This window comes from Achroia grisella, unplaced genomic scaffold (genome assembly GCF_030625045.1).
Source record: "Achroia grisella isolate CSIRO2021 unplaced genomic scaffold, CSIRO_AGI_Agris_v1 utg784, whole genome shotgun sequence".
Classification (NCBI taxonomy): Eukaryota; Metazoa; Arthropoda; class Insecta; order Lepidoptera; family Pyralidae; genus Achroia; species Achroia grisella.
This window is the reverse complement of record NW_026713024.1, coordinates 2,957,287-2,978,825: the sequence shown is the minus strand read 5'-3', so window position 1 is coordinate 2,978,825 and position 21,539 is coordinate 2,957,287. Positions and strand designations below refer to the sequence as shown.

The following is a 21,539-nucleotide window of genomic DNA, read 5'->3' as shown; positions in this document are numbered from 1 at the left end:
TTTCCTTACAATCTTTTCAGATCTAACTTATCTGTGTACCAAATTTCATTTAAATCGATTTAGTAGTTTTGGCGTGAAAGCGCTATAGACAGACAGTGACTTTGGTATTTATAATATTAGCACAGATAATATAATATTATATTAGTAAGAATTATGGTAAAATTGAAGAATTTGTAAATCATAACATTTTTATAGAAAATAAATTACTTAATTTTACTTACTTAATTTTAAATTACCTAATTCATAGTGTTGACAGTATTATCGGATTGCATAAAGCATTATATGTTCAAATAATATTTTTGTTGATTGTCGCATACCTCCTCCTTGTTATTATGTATAAAATTTAGCTAAGACAATATTTTTTTTCAAAAAGCAATACTCAAGTTTCTTACTCACTCTTCTTGTGATGAGTCTGCGTTCCGAAAGTGGTAGAATCGAATAAAAAGTGCTTGTGTTAAGGTTGTTTGTATAAAGATTATTTCTATTTCTATCTATTTCTAATAATCTAACTTTATTGTTTGAATGGAAAATATAATAAATGCTGACATTAAATAAGTAAAATTATTATTTACTGTCAGTATTTGTTATTTTTATAATTGATATTTCCTCAATGTAGGTAATGGTTATGGGAGTCTGTGGTTTGCGGTTAGATAGTGATGATTATATCAATATTAAGATTATATCATCAACAATCATGACTAATTATAGATTCGATGCTCTTACAACCAGCCACATTTGATTATCAACATAATATGTTTATCTTTGTTATTGTCATACAATGATATGAAATTGACCTATTGATCTATTGACAGGTCCTTTGTGCCCAATATCCTGCACAAAGGAAGATCTAAGAGGTGCAGAATGCGCAAAAGTGGTCGCAACGTTCTGGGGAAACTATATTTAGTTGCCGTTGAAACGAAAGAAGTGATATAAAATCTTAATATGGTTTGATGTACATATCTCTTTAGCATATGTATTTCTTTTAATTAAAAAAAGGCATAAAACAATATAGACTCATAGCAGCGACTGCCTCGGTGGTCTAGCGGTTTAGCACATCGCCTTAGTTCTGATGGTCGCGGGTTCGATTCCTCGCACGGCTTAAACATTTATATTCATGAGTATGATTGTTTGTATCGGTGTTTTTTATGTGTAATATGTATGTATTTATGAAAAAAAATATATCTATGTATTTGTATCAGTTATCTAGTACCCATAATATAAGCTTTAGCTAGGTTAACTTGGATCTAGATGACGCTGTGTTAATTGTCCTGAGATTGTTATTATTATAATTATTATAAGTAACTTTTAATACAACAAATGTTCGACATCTAGTTCCTGACTGTAAATTAAATATAATAAAAGGAAATAAAAAATCATTCAAAGTACTGCAACCAGTCATAGTGAAAAATATAATTATTTGTTCGGAATCGAATCCGTGACAATCGCCTTCCGATTGTTACGGATTCGATACCATATGGCAATATGTTAAAAGGCTAATTATACCACTAATCTCATAGGTCATCAACATATCTACTAACGATATAATTAATAAACATACCATAACAGTATATAGCAGACATATGAATAAAGATATTTTGATTTGATTTTATTAATAGATAGTAAAACATTTTTCAGCGACCATTGTCTTTGTTATAGCTCGACTCATTGGCTTTACAGCGAAACTTTGCGTCACATTTTCCACTGCATATATCACAGAGAGTGTTCTGAGGAACTGTTCGGATTAATATCAAGTGCTAAATTTCAATATCGTACTATTCACCACAAACTAAAATACCATCCTAATCATCTGGATGAATGACAGTCCTCCACCGTGAGTTTTTTTAGAACTTTTTATTTATGGCTTCTCACATGGTACATTATAGTCATTACTATTAATAAAAGTAGCTCATCGCTAGCTAAAGTGGCTCATCCGTCATACTCGTGAAGGGGTGGTGCTTGTTCTGTTCAGGTTGCAAACATTGATTAGATTTATTGTTTCTTTTTTTTTTCAATAGCATATGCTGGTAGTCACTCTATTCTCCCAAATTTGAATTTAAATGAATCTGTATTATTGTAAATATGTACAACATTTAAAAAAAAAATACGAGCTGAGTTCTTCTCATCTCGAAATCATTCCGAACTGACGGTAGATTTGACATATCATAAAAGTCTGTAATAGACCTACATGAATAAAGATATTTTGAATTTGAGTACGTTCTAGCAATGTTAATTCCTAACGATACAATATAGAAACCTTCAAGAAAAGAGCTTACTCCTTGTTAAAAGGCCAGCAACTTGCATTTCCCCTGTTATTGAGAGTGCTCATGGGCGGCGGTAATCACTTACCATCAGGTGAGCTGCAAGCTCATATGTGCCCTATGCTATAAAAATTACATCTTATATATTTCACTTTGTACACGTTTACTTCCATAACGAGATATTACATTGTTTAAGTTACTCATAAGAATAAATAAATATAACTCAACTATATAAATACCTACTTAGATTCAGTGATCTTCATCATCACAATCATCGGCTTCTACCTTACCCCATTTATTTGGCGTCGGCGTAATGTTTTTCTCTTCCATTCATCACTGTTCGCAGTCATCTTGTTATTTACTCCATTTCTAACCAAATCATCGTTCACACAGCCATCCATTTCTTTTTCGGCCTTCCTCTGTCCTTATAAACACATCCATATGTAATTTAGATTCAGCGATATCTTTTCGAATTCTACAAATTTTCAAACACTGTAACTTTTCGTCTTCAAACTATTTGTTACTAGATTGATATTTATCTGTCTATATGTACAATACCTTCACGTCTGTTTTCTCAGATTGGATAGTTAGATATATTTAGTAATTATTTAACTTATCATGAGTAGTATTACTGTTAAGGATAAATTGTAAATAATTATTGTAATGTAGTGGTACGGTATTCCCCGATATCTTGTTTGGGTTGTAGGTCATCGTACTTTAAAATTTTTATTGTTTATTTTTATTTAAAGTAATTAAAAGTAATTAATTATGTATGTGTTTATAATATGTATGTAGTTTATGTGAGTGTATCTAGTTTGATATATGATTATTATTATGAACATAAATTTTAATTCATATAATATTTATTTCATCATCATTATATATTTGTTACCTTTTAGTTTTCTCCTGTTCATGTCATTTTACCTACCTGTTCGATATTTCAATCCGTTTCCCTAAGGTTGCCTTGAAAATATTGCTTTTAACAATAAGGCCACCTTATTGCAAAGGTTTTTGTGCTTCTTCTTTACTGTATGTTGCAAATAAAGTATATTCTATCCAGCTATCTCTTAAAAGATTTTACGAATACTGTCAATTCGTTTATATGTTAGCTGTCCCGGGTAACGTTGACATCATGTATCATGACCCCCATGACCCCCCTCCCCCTCCCCATGGATCTGCCGTTGATTACAGAGCACAGTTGACATAATATCTAGACACGCGGTAGCGTGTCAAGCCGAGTTTCAAGTAAACTGGCTTGCAGCACCGTGTGTATATTTACACGAACCATTTGGAGCCACTTTTGACCCCCTCATAACTCAAAAACTCTATCACACAAACCTGTCAAATTTGGTTCATATATTGAGACTTGCGAGATAAATATGTGTTCCAAATTTCATAAACATATCTCAAACGGTTATTTAGATATTAATGTCCAAAAATCGTCATTTTTATCACTGATCAACTATAGATCAAAATTATAACCCACTTCCAGATGACCTAGGAAGTTCAAATTTGGCATGCAGATAGGTAATTAGGTGAATATAAAGGAAAAAATCTGAAACTGGTAAATTGTTATCATTTTACTACAATTTTTCACTTTAATTGATTATATTTCAACTTATACTGGACGAATACTAAAATTCTATGAAAAAGTCGATAGCCACCAATTGACATTAATCCCTGGCGAAAAATTTCATCTTGTACTGGACGGAAAGTAATATTGTATGAAAACGTCGATCATTACCAATTTACGTTGACCCCTTCACATCAGTGTCGATAACTAGCAAACTTCAAATATTGCATTGAGCGATAAACACTAGTTGCTATAATTTAGATTCTGTCTAAAATATACTCGTACTTATAACTAGGAGTATAGTCGAATTTCGTATTTATTATGTTATTAACTGAGATTTGGTATTAATTATTATTTCAATATTTAGCGCACATCGATAGTGTAAAATCATTATTTTTATAAATAATTATTAAATAATAGACATTTCGGTATAGGGCGCCGCGGCGGCGCCGTGTGGGAGCGGTGCGATAAAACGTTGACGCGAACCTGTCCGAGCGAATGGCAGCCGCCCTCATATGTCTCAATGTTTTGTTTCTCGATATCTAACCTATAAGGTTGCGATTTATGCTACGAAATTTATAGCTTTCTTAAATTATACTTATATATTTGTGGTTATATTATTATTACATTATTTTAGTAAATACGTATGGTATAGACAATAGTTTAAACCAAAAATTAATAACAATTTTAGTATAGTTATAAGTAGGAATGTATAGTTAACTCGAGAATGAGAACTCATTGGTAACAAATTGTTTTCTTGAGAATTCAATAGATAACAATTTGTTACATAATCGTCTTTACGAACTATAACGTGTCAATACGAAGTTTCAGATATTAAATAATGTATATGTTGAAAGAGAACAATTCCGTATTTGCTTAACATATGCTATTACTATCCACAAATCACAAGGCCTTAGTTTTGGCAGTCCTCTTCTCAACATAGGCTCCTCCATATTTAATAAAGGGCAGGTTTACATTGGACTCTCCAGAGTTAAAACCTTAGATGGGGTACGTCTTAACAATTTAGATCCAAGTCACGAGAGCTCTATTGTAGAGTACAACCATCTGTGGACGTTATACCGCCCCGATTTGCCCAAAAATTCCTGATACTGAATTGGCTTTGGACTTCAACATTTAAAAGTTACAAGAAAATATAGAAAATAACACAAAAAAAAGACAATTATACCCCGTAAATATACGAAAATACAGTAATTTATCAAAAATAATTTGGTATTAATTTAGTTATAAATATGTACCTAGTATAATTTATGTACAAAAAGTAATGATATCCCATCAAAAACATAAATGTGAAATGATAGCCGAGTTTAATATTATGATATATGCCTTGATTGTTGACTTCTACGACAAAAGAGATGATATCTAAATGGGTGCCAAGTTCAATGGTCTAACTTGGCTAGTTTTCATATACGAAATATACTGTAGCCTTCGCAAGTTCTAAACATGTTACTTGTCGGTTCCTATTTTAATATTAATAGTAACTAGCAATCGAAAGTAATAATTGGTATATGAGAACTGGCCAAGTTAGACCTTAGGCTACAGTATATTATCCTAAGTTATAAGAAGAAATGATATTTTATATTGTTATAAATACATTTCAGGACAGACCATTGAACTTGGCACCCATTTAGATCTCATCTCTTTTGTCGTAGAAGTCAACAATCAAGGCATATATCATAATATTAAACTCGGCTATCATTTCACATTTATGTTTTTGATGGGATTATATATTACAGAGGCTTATTATGTTAATTTGTTTTTATATATGGCTATTGTCGCGTACAAGCAGCAACAAAACGCAACACAAAGGGAGCGTTCTGATTGGAGCGCACACCCATCCAATTTAAATACGCAACGTACCGTACAGACTTAAAATATCAACCGATCGATATAATGTACATTTTGTACACTCCACCAAATTTATAGTTATCACAGTATTTAACCATTACATTTAAGATATATTTGCTTACAAATTCTATCATTTCGACAACCCTGTAATCTGCTGAAGCCATCAAACCTACCATCTATCATTCGAGCCGCATCATCACGTACCAGCTATTGATGTGATTATTAAATACTTCTCGTGGTCACGGGTTTGATTCCTTGATTATTCATGATTATGATTGTATTATATATGAGTATTTAAATATATTATGTATATTTAAACAATCATATTATTATTATTCTTATGCCTTCTTATAAGGACGGCAACGAACTTGCAATTTCTCTGGTGTTGCGGGTGCTTATGGGCAGCACTTTTTTCTAATACCTTTGCAGGTATCTTTTCTGAAAAAGATAGCAGGACCGTAAGTAAAATAAGAGACTGAATGCCAATTCCTGCCTGATGAAGACACTGCATTAACAAAAAAAGCATTTTGGGAAAGCGACTTAGATGTGCTAGATTTAAAGTCGTTTTCCGAAAAAAAAAAATGCCCTTGCATTTTGTTTGTTATTAGCCCCATTTAGCTCCATCTCTATACTCCAGCTCAATTTATTCATTACCACAGAATGGGTCTAAACCGGGTTCACGTTGAGTATATTATGTGTGTGATAACCACTTATGTGGTATTTAATGTGACAATTCCAGAAAGACAAAGACACGACGTGATTATAATGAGAAGTGAAGGAGTTTCTCAGGTCGTGTTATAGTATGTTACATTAAGAGACCATTTCCATTATCTATACTTATGAGATAAGTAGGTACGTAGGTACATAGTACAAAACGATCGTCGGCGCTGTCTGGTCGCTTCTATCTTTTAAACTACGAAACTTATTTTATCCAGTTTTCAGTAATAGATCGGGTGATTCAAGAGGAAAAGGTTTATATGTATAATATTATATATATCTATACATATAAATAAAATTGGAGTGTATGTTTGTAATATTGAAATAACCGTTTTTTACTACCTGCATATGATTATAAATACGGTACATACACTAAAATAACATTGTTTACAATTTTTGTCTGTCTGGCTGTTTGTTTCGGCTAATCTCTGAAATGGCTGGACCGATTTTAACGGGACTTTTATTGGCAGGTAGCTGATGTAATAAGTAGTAACTTAAGCTACTTTTATTTTAGAAAAATAAAGTAAATTCCACCTGGACGACGTCCGGGTACAGCGGGGCGGGTGGTTAGTTACATAGTATAAAACAAGTCTTCGCTGCTGTCTGTTGGCTTAACTTTTAAATTACAAAACGGATTTTAATACACTGTTCAGTAATAGCACAGATAACATAATATTACATAGTAGTAGACAGAGTGATTCAAGAGAAAGATTTATAACATCCGTGTTATAGTATAGAACAACTTGTTATGCTAAACATAGCATAACAAGTTGTTCTGTAATGCATCCGCCCAATACCGGGACGGGTCGCCAGTATAATACGAGTATATATATATACATAGTCGGAACAAACTTTATTTTTCTAAAATAAACGTAGTACAAGTTACTCCTTATTACATCAGCTACCTGCAAAAGAAGTACAATAAAAATCGGTCCATCGATTTCAGAGATTAGCCGGAACAAACAAACAGACAGACAGACAGACAGACAAAAATTGTAAAAAATGATATTTTAGTGTATGTACCGTATTTATATTCATATGCACGTAGTACAAAACGATTATTTTACATCAAGCTACAACATCCTCAAATTTATTTATTTATTTTATTTATTCTTTATTGCACTTTTAAAAATTGTACAATTTGGTGAGCTTAATGCCATATGGCATCCATCTCTACCAGCTAACCATTAGGTAAGAACAGAAAGCGGTTGATGGGCAGCGGTGGGAAATCAAATACCACAAAAAATATATTTTATATATATATATAATATTGTTTTTGTAATTATGTTATCATCTCCAAGTAGTTTAAGGTTCAGTTAAGGATATTGGACAACTTAAACAAAATCTTATGATTATAAATAAATTAAATATTATGATTTAAAAAGTTTATTATTATCACATTAAAAAAATCGATCCTATAAAATTTTACTGCAGTACAATGTTGAGCAACTAACATGTTTAATTATAACTACATAATTATTACATTTGGAAACATCTCGAATACAAAGTTGTTTCCTTACAGTTATTTTAGTTACATAAACAAGTTTTTAAGGAACGTAACTTAAATAACTAATTGTTCACTTCTTAAGAATCTCATTAAAATTTAGTTTCGTAGACAAGTCGTAGACAAATTGTTTACAAAACTAAAATATTAAGTTGTACTTACATATATCATGAATAATTTAAGATTCAAGTTATACATTTATTTTGAGCATGTTAAATTAATAATATTTGATATTCGTATGGAATTTAGTATTATTCTTTAAATAAGTGTACAACTTGCAATATCGAGGTCAAAAAATGTGTACAAGTACAACTTAGAACTTTAGTTACTTAAATAAACTAGTCAATATGAATATAAAACCTTCATAATGAGTGTTCTAACAATATTTCACTTTTTATTTATATAAAGATTCGAAATTAGAAATTTAAAAATTTATCTATACATATAAACAAAATTGGAGTATCTGTTTGTAATATTGAATTCGTTGAAATCGTTTTCTATTACACACATATGAATATAAATACGGTACACCAAAATAACATTTTTTACAATATTTGTCTGTCTGTCTGTCGGTCTGAAATGGCTGGACCGATTTTGACGGGACTTTTTTTGGCAGGTAGCTGATGTAATAAGTAGTAAGTAGTAACTAGGTTACTTTTATTTTAGAAAAAGAAAGTTAAATTCCACGCGGACGAAGTCGTGAGTACAGCTAGTTAATTATATAAATTTGATGCCATAATATGTATTGTTAAGAATAGATTTTTATTTTGTAAAATTACTTATATATAGTAGTATATACTATTATATAGTCTCATATCATAAGACTAGTAAACAAGAAAGTGATATTATCGGTAGTGGTATTTTTTGTGTCCGTTATTCATATGGTCCTTCGAGCCGGATCATCGAGAACTGATGACATAACTGAACTTATTTAACTAACTAAAAGTGAAATATTATTAATTACTATACATAATTTGAGCACATTAAGTAACAAGTTTTACATTTATTTTAAACAACTAATACGTGAAGTCAAAAATGTACGCAAGTTTATGTACATTTAAGACGCTTGTTTTGAGATATTTGAAGTGCTTTAAACATGTTATTACATTATAATTAATTTGGTATACTATTATTATTGTCAGTCATTTATTTACCACTAACGTGTGGTTACTCTGTATGTTGTCAAAATATAACAAAACTAATAACTAAATCATCACGGAATCGAATGTACAGTTACAATTTACACACCCAAAGGCTGCATGAACTTTTTAATCATGATAAGTTAATAGAAGTTAGTCCGTAAGAGATCGCTTTAAGCGATATGGCCGCCTTTTGATTGGCACATAAAGTTCGTTAGAGTTATTTTTATTATAACCCGAGCAGTGCGCAGAGCCATCTAGAACTAAATGAAGAAGAACTTCTTTCATTCTTCTGTGGATACGAAACAACTGATACAAAAGCTTAAACATATGTAAGAAATTGCTTATAGCGATAAGACCGACTTTTCTTATTAATTTTCTATTTACTGTTTTTCTTATTGTATGTAGAAATACATAATGTAAAGATTTTATTATTATGTATTTTAGTACATACAAAGATAACACCCAAGTCAATGTTTGTATTGTATGTTAATTGAACCCGCGACTATCGGAAGTATGGCCATGTACTAAATCACTAGACCACCGAGGCCGTCTATCTAATCATTTCGGATGTGGGAGAGACTACAGGCATTGATTATTTGGTTATCAGTTTTGTTACCTTTCTCTTTTTCTATTTTATTAGACCTACAATTAAACTTAGGGTCTACAAATAAAATTCGTTGCAAATGAACCTTTATAATTACAGTCTTATAAAATCAATGAAATAGTTTATGTCCAAAGAGTATTTATCACCTTGTTTGAAAAATATAGCGGGATTATACGGTGACAATAAACTGTACTGTTTTGCCGCTATTACAGCCGGTCTAGTCCTGAATTCAATTCTGAACAAGAGACGTTAGAATGTGCAGTTTTAAATATCTAGAATACTCATAATATTAGTGTATTTTATAATATACTAGCTACTAGCCCGGCTTCGCACGGGTGTACATGTATTTTACATGTAAACCTTTCTATTCAATCACTCTATCTATTGCTAAAAATGCATTAAAATCCGTTGCGTAGTTTAAATGATCTAAGTGAAGAGATGTTGTCTATACTTTGTAAAGAAGCATTTTTAGAAATGCTAAATGCGTAATAGTTTCACGAATTAAAACTATAATAAAATGTTTTAACTCAGAGCACTAGAAGATTTGGACCTTGTGTTTATTGAGTTAAAGATACAAATGCCATACAAAATCCCACACATGTTGATAAATTGCCGCGAAAAGAAATTTAGTCATCGTATAAGTCCGCCATTATTATTTTCGAAATTCGAACGCAAAACGCGAAACGCATTTACAATAATATAGAAAATGCATTGTTTTATTATAAACTTAATTCTATGTGTCATAAAGTATATTTTCAGTACCATTATCACAGAGCATAAACCCTAACGTAGTCCACCTTCAGGTTTGAGTCGTACCAGGTTGGGTACCAATTGTCTTTGTCATTCCAGAAGTTCAGCACAGCCTTGATCGCTCGGTTCCTCCACGGCTTGTCTGTGACGTCAGCGAAGTCATTGACACCTCCAACTCGAAGACCCAGGGAAACATAGAACTAAAAAAAAACAGATTAATTAAAACTTATTAAAGTGCTTAGTGTTTTACAAACCGATATAGAACAAAACCTAAGTGCAAATCTGGCTAACCCAAAAACTTTTGTGTATATTTTCTTAATTCTGACTAAATCTCCGGTAATAGAAACACCGATAACAAGCAATACTAATCTGTGGGACAACTGTAGCGTCGTCCTGTCAAAAATTCTAATTCAATTCAATTCAGCCTCATTGGTCTAGTGATTTAGCACACCGCGTTACTTCCAATGGTCGCAGGCTCGATTCCTCTCACGATGCAAAACTTTTGCATTTATGAGTACGATTATTATATTGGTCTGAGTGTTTTCTATGTATATTATGTATTTACAAAAAATATCTAAGTATTTCAGTTGTCTAGTACCCACAATACAAGCTCAGATTTGCTTGGGACGCTCTGTAAATTGCCCTCGGTTATTATTATTTCTATTATTATAAATGTGGACATATCAAGTATTGCGTTTACCACAACATCGACAGTTCACATTCTCTCTGGTTACCAGTTAAAAAGATATGTTTAATGTCCAAGTACCTCTAACTTTTCTATTTGTCCCGCCTCGCTTACTTTGTAAGGACCTGTAACCTAGGACAATTCACACAGGTATTTATTATTACCAGTTTATCGAGTGGTGCCATCACGGTGCCTCTGAGCCAGGTTGCAGCATGCGGCACCGCGTGTTCCCGAGCACTGGAGTAGAAACCCTCACCAGCATTAATGGTTCCATACCTCTCATTGTCTACTAAAACCTCGATGCCGTCTGCAATCAAGAATAGAATAGAATAGAATAGAAAATCATTTATTCAAATAAACTTAATATAAGCACTTTTGAATAGTCAAGTTTTTTTATTCTACCGCTTATTCGGAATGTAGATTCATCACAAGAAGAATAAGCAAGAAACTTGTGTGTTGTTCTTTTAAATAAATATTGATTTATTTATATTTAATTAACAACAAGGATTAGGTATGCGACAATCAACATAGAAATCGCTACGCACTTAATCTCTGTTCAATCAGATAACATTGTCAGCGCTATGAATTTTAAGTTAGATATTTTCTACAAAAACATTATTATCACTTATAAATTCTTTAATTTTATAATAAGCTTTTTTACAAAGAAAATATTTTATGACACATTTGAATTTTTTTTCTGGCAAATTTACTATATTATAGAACATGTGTATAATTATAATAAGGCGGCCTTATTGCTGAAAGAAATCTTAATATCAAACAAAAACATGACATGTTTATTAACTCCTTACCTGGCTTCCAAATTAACGTGTAATTATGATAGTCTCTGTTCCAGTTGTCGATGCCGATCTTTTCCTTCAATAACAGGGTCCTAAACGGTTCAGAGTCTGATAGTACTGGTCCACCATACAGTTTCTTGGCGAAGATCGCGTTTCCTTTAGCGAAAGCTACTCTCATCAGACCAGACTCATAGCGACGGGAGCCGTAAGCATCTTCGCGAGGTTCGAGGTTTATTTCTGAAAACAGTAATCCAAGTACTCTGAATGATTTGTGATTTGATGATTTATAAAGATCATTTTGTTATTATTATTCATTGTACGTTTAAAATTATTTGTTTCTTATTTATTATACTGTATTATCAACGCTCATTTACATTTTTAATTTGACTGTAGGTTTACATATGTGTACATTGGCCAAAATGCTTAAAAAAGATATGGCATTATGGCATGGCCAGTTAACATAAAAACAGAAAACGGTTGAAAGGTAGATATGATGTTATTTTGTGGAAATCCGTTTTATTGCTATTAAGCAAAGAATTGAATTTCCGCACATGCAAATGGTATAATTAAACAAAATTATATAAATCGTTGTAATGCTTCTAATATTTTTAGTCTCAGAAATGCGTAAATGGTAGCGGAATGGAACAAAATAAAAATTAATTAAATAATTACACAAGTTTTAAATAAAACTTACCAGGTATCAACCAATTTCCAGCAGGTAACTTGGCGCGCACTTCAATTTTTCCAAATATAAAATTGAATTTATTCTTGGTGGTAATCTTTCCAGTCATGACCGGAGGTAGAATTTGGGCACCCAACGATTGGCGTTTACATTGTGATGTGTCGATAGGTCCTGTACACCTGAACAATAACAATCATCAATGATTTCAAATCAAATCAAACCAGAATATTCATATAGGTCTATTACAGACTATGATATGTAAAATCCACCGTCAGTTCAGCTTTCGAGTTAAGAAGAACTAACAAGAAACTCAGGTCTTATTCTTTTCAAATGAGCTTGTATATGTTTCGGAATTAAAAATACATACAAACCTAAATTTTCAACCTTCTACCATCAGCCCCTATTTTTAATAGTGATATTAGAACTTCAATATATATGGCAAAACAACGTCTGATAACATATTGTTATTTTGAATAATAATAATGATGTTTTATTTATTTCTACTCACTAATATAGATGGAAACAAATACATGTAGTGTTGTTGGATAAAATAATGCAAAAAATTACTGTTGGTAGTGCTTTCCTCACCTATTAGTCAGATCGAGACTCTCGGACAGGATACCCTGGTGGAAATGTGATTCCAGTAGTTTGGGACTGATGACAAGGTTTCCATCATTTAAGGCTAACGTTTCATCTGCCATGTACACGTTGAACGGATAATCCTGGAAAATAAAATAAAATAAATAGCAAATTCACGACGACTGTTATGATTTTACTCATAACAAAATAAACATAATAAAACTACGTACAAAATAAAGTAACGAGAGACTTGGCATAGCCCGTCCTCGGTACTGACTACCAGAATGGCTGTGATACAAGATAAGCATAGTTTGGATTATACAACTGATATAGAATGGACCTAGACACGCGGGAGCCTGTCAAAGCCGAGTTCAAGTAAGAGAACTGGCGAGCAGCACCGTGTGTAGTATTACACGAACCATTTGGATAATATACAAAGAAAGACCAATAATGCTAGGTGCTAATCCGCTAGACTACGAGTCTACTAGGCTGTCATATTGCTTGATTAATTAATATTAATAGGAATAGATACCGAGGTATTAATTGTCCTGGATTATCATTATTTTCTCTATCTTACTTCATAGTTAACTAAAGTTATTATTATATTCAACTTTATTTTTTGAATTTAACTTTATTTTTCTAAAATAAAGGTAGTCTAAGCTACTTCTTATTACATCAGCTACCTGCCAAAAAAAAATTCCGGCAAAATCGATCCAGCCATATCAGAGATTAGCCGTAACAAACAGACAGACAGATAAAAATTGTAAAAAATGTTATTTTGTATGAACCGTATTATATTCATATGCATTTAGTAAAAATCGGTTATTTCAATATTACAAACAGACACTCCAATTTCATTTATATTTGTAGATAATAATAATAATACTATATGATATGTAGTAATATTATTATTAAATAATAACTAAAATCAGATATATAACATAAACCATGTAGATTCAAGCGAGAAAAATGGTAATGAAGCTCTTGAGTTGAGTGTGAAAACAAACTACTGGTCAGTTACTACACAAAGGTCAACAACAATAATAAAGCTATAGAAATTGCTAACCGGTTCTTCAGGAAACTTGATTTCGGCCTCCCAGTTAACCAAGTTTTGTAATCCTTGTTTGTCAAAGTCCTCACTGAAGATCAAACTTCCAGCGCAAACCGCATTCCTGCCTTGAACGGTAGTTTTAGATATTTGACATGGTGGATCAGGTCTAGGTGCAGGAGGCGATGGCCTATTTGGTTCTTGGGGTTTCTGTGGAGTTGGTGCTGGTTCAGGTGCCAGACTTGGATCCACGGGTTTACCTTCCTCGTCGACAAACTCTGGAAGAACATTAGAAGCGGAGTTATAATGGCAAGTTTTATCTTTTTATTAATGATGGAAACATTTACATTCTTCACTAGTACCAAAATTTAAAGAATTGAATTTGAATTACAAATCTTAATAAGGAATTAACCATGCCATAGGGTACACCAGCTGTTTTATTAAAAAGAAACATCTAATTACAAAGATCACGCAGGATGACATAAATGATCGGTTCAGTAGTAGAATTTTTTTTTCAAATCTGACTGTTCTAGAGATTAACGACTACAAACATAATTTTCAGCTTTTTTATACCAGTATTGCAGATTATAAGGTAAATCCTTCGTAATAGTATATGATATGTAAAAAAAACTTCTCAAATTAATATGGTAATATAAGGAAAAATATTATATATTCCTAAAAATCTGGTTTTTGAGAGGAAAACGCTAATTATAGATACCTACTCATAAATACCAAATTACTGACTTGTACATTATGTTTTTATCTTATTTTAAGTTATTTACCTGTGACTGTCCATTCACCATTGTCCTGTCTGTATCCTAAGCCATCCTTTATGACGTAAGTCCAGAAGTAAATCTTGTCTCCCAATTTCAATTGGGCATTTCGATCTCTGAAGGTCCACCTGCCCTCCTTGGCTTTTGTAATATCTCTTGCCCAGTGCCCAGCTTCTAAACCTTCCATTTCTTCATTGAGCTTGCCGTGAAAAGCAAAAAGAGAGAAGCCGTCATCTGAAACACAGGAAGACTAATTCTTAATATCATTCTTTTAATACTGAAATTAATAATATTGACCCCATAGGTAATGAGAGCAAGACTACATAGTTGATAATGAAAAACTTCGTTTTTCAACTTATTTTTTTGACTGACTGACTCCTATAAAAATATTTACAAATTAAATTAATCATAAAGATGGCGGTAGGCTCTCTACCTTACTATAGACAACACTGCATGTTTGTATTAAATTCTGCAAGTGATTGTTAACAATTGATATTTTTAGAACAATGCAATATAGTTGATCAAGTCAAACTCTCCAAGATGGTTCCAGAAAGTAATAAATTTAAGTTAGAATTAAAATACATCTAATTAGGGTTCCCAGTATTACCATCAAGATTACGAATATCTAGGTTCAAGCCACAAGACCTACCCAGTATAGTAATCCTCTTTTTACTAATATGGTCCAGCCTCGAGGCCTTATTCACACGAAGAATATGCTATAGAATCATAAAAGTCATTAGAAGCACAAGCAGATGCAACAAATAGTCTTCAGTTGTTGATAGCACTATTTAAAGCAGTGTCATTCGCATTGTTTTTTAATAATGTGTTTGCGTTTCAATAACGGTAATACTTTATTATCTATCAATCATTCAATTGCTACATAGTTTCACAAAGCTATTAGCTTCAGTTGTCAGTTGTAAACAAAAAACGAATATCTTGAAGATGTAAATAATTATTTAGATGAACCGTGAACAGGTTTTTTGAACCTGTTCCACAGTACTTACTGGTCTTTGACTTGAAGAGCGGACCGTGAAATTTTTACTGCGGCATTAGGTTCATTGGCTCTTAAGAATCTGATGTTACTGTAACTAATTTAAGAAGTGCCCGGTGAAAAACTTAATGTTATGTCATTGAACCAAAGATATTTCGGGACTAAATATCTGGTTACTTTATTTGTTATTATTGCAAATTCTGTCAACGAATTTTGTCGTCATTCTGAGCACGTAACTTAAATATATATTGTACAAAATAACCATGAAATTCAAAGCATTTTGAATGTTATTTTATGCAGACGACTTGAAATGACACAATATACGGTTTTATTATCTTACATAAGAGAGTCTATTATGATTTTTACACAGAACTTAGTCCTTATGAATAAGAACGTATAAATATTTATTTGTGTGACAGATTATTTTAGTGTTAATTTATTTACTAAGTATATATTTTATTTTATTTATTAAATAAATAAATAAATATTCACACGTTTCCATTCTTGAGGACTAAGTTCTATTATATATGAACTATAACTCGATATGGATTCTATGATTAAAATACGATTCAATCACAGGGATATTTATACTTGACTTTTATCCATCCTTTAACCCAAACACCCATACAAAGGTTGCACCTAGGATTAAGGGAATCTAATAAAAACCGTCTAAAAATGGGGAATTAAAACTAAAATTCTCATGCAATTTTTTGATTTGATTTCCCATTTTTTTAGACGGTTTTTATTAGATTCCCACGACAATACAACGACGTCGTCAGAACTAGTTATTCTAGTTTTCTGCTAAATTGGAGTTTTTTATCATAAGAGATGGATTAAGTCTATTACCAAAGTGTAGGGTTTATTTTGAGTCTTTTTTCTGTTATATATATGACTTTGTGATTATAGAATAGAATAGAAAATCAAGCACTATACTAAATGAAGCACTTTTGAACAGTCATCACATTTTTTTCAATCTACCGCTCATTCGGAAACCTGTCTCATCACAAGAAGAATGAGCAAGAAACTTGCGTGTTGCTCTTTTAAATAATATCTATTTACCTTATTTGACGATTTGTTTCTTAGTCTTAGTCGCTTTCAATGACGATTTGGGGTGAAAAAGAGTAGTTACACATTCTAGTCTGACTCTGTCACGTGAATAGTCATCAAGGTAAAATATAATAATTACATTGCTTAAGGAAGCCGTAATCGAGAAACCAGTCTTGAGTAATACTGATTAGTTAAGGAAACGATTTGTTTTGTCTCTTGGCAATTAGATGATACATACATAACTGGATATCAAACGCGGTTATGTCATCTTTGCTAACAGAAAATACCTTTTTTTGCTTTCCATTTGCATGAATTTTTTTGCAATTTTATATACAACAGCATTTTCTCTTTGTTACTATTATATTTTACAGGTTATGCCTATCTCAGACACCAGCTCCTCACAGCAAATCGATTAAAATAATAAATTTAAGTATTTTACTATAAAAAATACTACATGTATTGTTGTCATTATGTTTGTGAGGAGAAATAAATAAATAAATCAATATGTTGCTTTTATTTAAATTCAATGAATTCTTGTGAAATTAAATCAAATCATCAACCATTATTAAGTCATCGTCATGATAGATAATGCGATTGCTTTTTTGTAAAACAGATGGTTTGAAAAGTTTCAATTTGCTTTTATTTGTAGGATGATAATAATATTTAATATCTCAGGATACGAAATATTAAATTCATTTCCATTAATACAAATATTATCGTGCGAGGAATGGAACTCGCGACCATCTAAAGTAAGGCGATGTGTTAAACCGCAAAACCACTGATGCTGTCATATATATTTGACTAATATACGTCTGGTAAATGTGTTGAACCCTAAATAACTATATTATTGCAACCAAGCATGAAATTGTATTATAATTCACAAATCAGCAGTTACCGTAAATTGTCTCCTGCATCTAATTTTCCAAATCCATAGAGTAGAATGCATATTTATATAAAATGCAAAATTTCTGTTTTCATTTGCATGTTTCTTAGCATACTTCGAAAGCACCGATTTTTGTATGGTGTTGACTATTATTTTATTTAGCAATGTTTGTAAGTATAATACATACATATATAATAGTATAGTATATATATATATATATATTACAGTCGTTATGTATTTTTTTGGCCATCTACATACGACATTGCTGAGAAAGTGGAGCCAAAGTTGGGATAAGTAATTTTATATGTATCTAATCTTTCTCTATATGCACACACACCGCCTCAGATGAGAAGCTAAATGAATAGAGTCCGTATTACATTACATTCATCATCTGCTTCTTCCTTATCCCATTTATTTGGGGTCGGCGTAATATGTTTTTCTCGTCCATTCATCCCTTCGCAGTCATCGCGTTATTTACTTCCTTTCTTACCATATCATCTTTCACACAGTCCATCCATCTCTTTTTATTTATTTATTTGTATCCGTATTACATTACATTACTTTACATTATATGTATGTAATCTGTCATACATACATCTATGACATACTAGCTGACACACGCAACCTTATCTGCGCTTACACTTACTTGTACTTGACGTTTATCATCATATTTCGCACAATTTACATAATATCTTTATAAATTATAGCATAAGTGTTATTCTGGTGTATAAACTATATTACTGTAAAGTTTCATCAAAATCCGTTCAGTAGTTTTTGTGTAAAAGAGCAACAAACATCTATCCATCCATACTCACTTTCGCTTTTATAATATTAGTAGGATATGGAAGTTACACAGGAAAAGATACAAAATAAATACACAAAAGAAAAAATATGTACTTACTAAATAATCTGTTAAGTATAAGTACTCTCCTTTTGTGGTCATTTTACAGGATTTATATGACGTAGGAAATTTATTCCACGGCGACCGGGTTATCTTGTCACATATATAATGGGGTTTTATATAATAAAAAAGTAACTGACCCTAATCCCTGATAAGGTATATATGCGGTCCAGATGCTTATTTTTATTGCCTGCCTGTAATCAGTTCTTTTAGTGAACATTTTCAGGGAAAAAAAAATATATATTACCTATGTAAGAATTTTAAGTTACGTTTATGAAGTTTATTTATTATATTTTATCGAATTAAGTGTTATTTTGGGAAGTCTATTTTTTACTTATATACATATAAATCTATTTAGATTTTCTTAATTTTTTTGTTTACTGTGTTTATTATCGCAGGAGAGCGAGTCGGAAAAAGGACAAAATAATTTCGTATACATATATGTTATTACTTTAAATGTAGCCATCATCTGGTTTGCCATTTCTAATATTTATATATATAGCATGAGATGACAGTCGCTTCCGCTGTCTGTTCGCTTAGATCTTATAAACTAAGAAACGGATTTGATTACAGTTTTTAGTAATAGATAGAGTGATTTAAGAGGAAATTTTATATATGTAATACATGTACACCTAAGCGAAGATGGGGCGTGTTGATAGTTAAGTAGTATATATAAACTACCAACATAAAAAAATGTTTTATTTGATGTTTTATATTATTATGAGTTCATGTATAGTTAAGTTATGAGTGACTTTTCCTTATATTTGATATTTACGTTAGTTAATCGACTCATTATATATAATTTATTACTTTTATCTATATTATTACAAAGTGAGTTATGGTCTCTCTATCTGCACGGTCCAAACAGAACGGTAATTAATCACATAATTATTATATTTTGATTGAATATAATACAAAATGTCTTAATAGTTTTAATAAAAGTTTATATTATGAATATACCCCGATATTTAGAATGCAAATTCACGGATTGAATTGATTGAATGACTAAGAAGTAGGCGGTAGAAGTTGTTCTAAAACAATTGTAATTCTATTAGATACAAATTCATTAATCATTCTACACCGCTCTTTACAATTTCATACGAGAAATCGGAATTAAAGCGGCGTGCAAAATCCCTAAATCACTGAGGCCGTCAAAGTTGATTTATTGGGAAGGTACTTGAATGTTGACATTCCAGTTATAAAAAAAATTACGTAGTTAATTACTTATTTCATAGTAAACAACACGAAATAGGGCAATGTTTTAATCAAATCAAATCAAATCGAAAATCATTTATATTATTGTATAGTTGCTTAATACTCTATCAACATTTATAACCTTCATATAAGAAACTTTGTAAAGGTCTTCTTTAACATTTATTATTATTTTTTTACTTCTTTTAATCCTCGAAATTATTCGATATCGTAATTTAGAATTACGGGTCACACTTATTATTATTGTTAAGAGAAAAATGCGAAATTTATTTACCTGGAACGGAGACCCTCAGACCTTTAGGGTATATGGCTTCAAGTTTAGCTGCTGGCACCACATATTGAGCTGCTCGCGGTTGTGCATGGCACCAGGCCATTAACACAACAAAATAAAGCAATTTATGTGCCATCACGTTCTATCTCGACAACGTTCGCCGGCCGACTGCGGACTCAATTAGATTGCGTTTGCGCATCTTTTGAGAAGCAGGAAAATCGAAGTAAGAAATCCGTAATGTAATTCTGTTTGGGTTTTCGTAATGACAACCAATATAATTGTCATTGATAATATATAAAAATTTCTGCGACACAATTATCACAGATTTATAGTTTACTAGCTGTGCAATAGGTGTGAAATTTATAGCCTATGTTTTATTTTGATGTATAAGCTATATTATTGTAAAGTAACATTAAAATCCATTTAGTAGTTTTTGCGTGAAAGAGTAACAAACATGCATCCATCTATACGTCTATACTAACAAACTTTATGATTTTAATAAGATTATTACTATGAACAAGAAACTGATCAGACACACGCAAATGACAATCAGGTACAAACTGATTCAGAAATATTACAGTTGTGTAAGTACCGGACTAGACCCCGTGGACGATCACCCATGCGATGGACCGACCACATTAAAGAAGCAATAGGCGGTCCACTCCACGAGTGTACCAGAATGGCAGACAGTAGAGACAAATGGCGAGCTGTCGTGCGACGGATGACATCAGCCTCACATCCCACTACATAAAGACCACGATCGTTCTGACAAGAACGAAGCGAATGAGAAAAAGAAGAAGAAGTACCATATTTGTACATATTGTACTAGCACCACCCACAACTTATTTTATTTCATCCCTAGGATATTTTTTTTTACAAATTTTAATTGTTTTTTTTTTCAATTAATTTACTTTATTTATCTATAATCATAATTCAATACAAACAATTACAAAAAACAATCATTGTAATCCAACGCGGCATATCGAGGCAGCGTACCCAAGATACTAGCAGCGTTGCCTCTTTGAATGGCCATACTTAGCCTTTGAGCAAAGTAGCTACCAGTTCTCTGATCACAGGTAACCTCAATGAGCCACGCTGAAATATATGTTAAAAACAATTTGGCTTCCAGGCTCCATGGGCCCAACGTCTCCACGGCACATGGTACAAACCAATACGACCCCACCAGATTCGTATATTTTCGTCTTATTACTTTGATTGTTATATTTACTGACGACCTCGGTGGTCTAGCGGTCTAG

The 21,539-nt window shown here is 31.9% G+C and overlaps 1 protein-coding gene across 1 annotated transcript; it reads right to left on the bottom strand.

Moving 5' to 3' along the window:
- Positions 1 to 10,352: 10,352 nt before the first annotated feature.
- Positions 10,353 to 20,458, bottom strand: LOC131851487 (beta-1,3-glucan-binding protein-like). Its single transcript, XM_059201993.1, has 8 exons — positions 20,287 to 20,458; positions 14,988 to 15,212; positions 14,224 to 14,483; positions 13,167 to 13,300; positions 12,591 to 12,757; positions 11,909 to 12,133; positions 11,264 to 11,406; positions 10,353 to 10,614 (listed from the first exon to the last, which is right to left on the bottom strand). The coding sequence occupies exons 1-8, from the start codon at positions 20,417 to 20,419 to the stop codon at positions 10,432 to 10,434; spliced, it is 1,470 nt and encodes a 489-aa protein (XP_059057976.1). The 5' UTR covers positions 20,420 to 20,458; the 3' UTR covers positions 10,353 to 10,431.
- Positions 20,459 to 21,539: the final 1,081 nt, after the last annotated feature.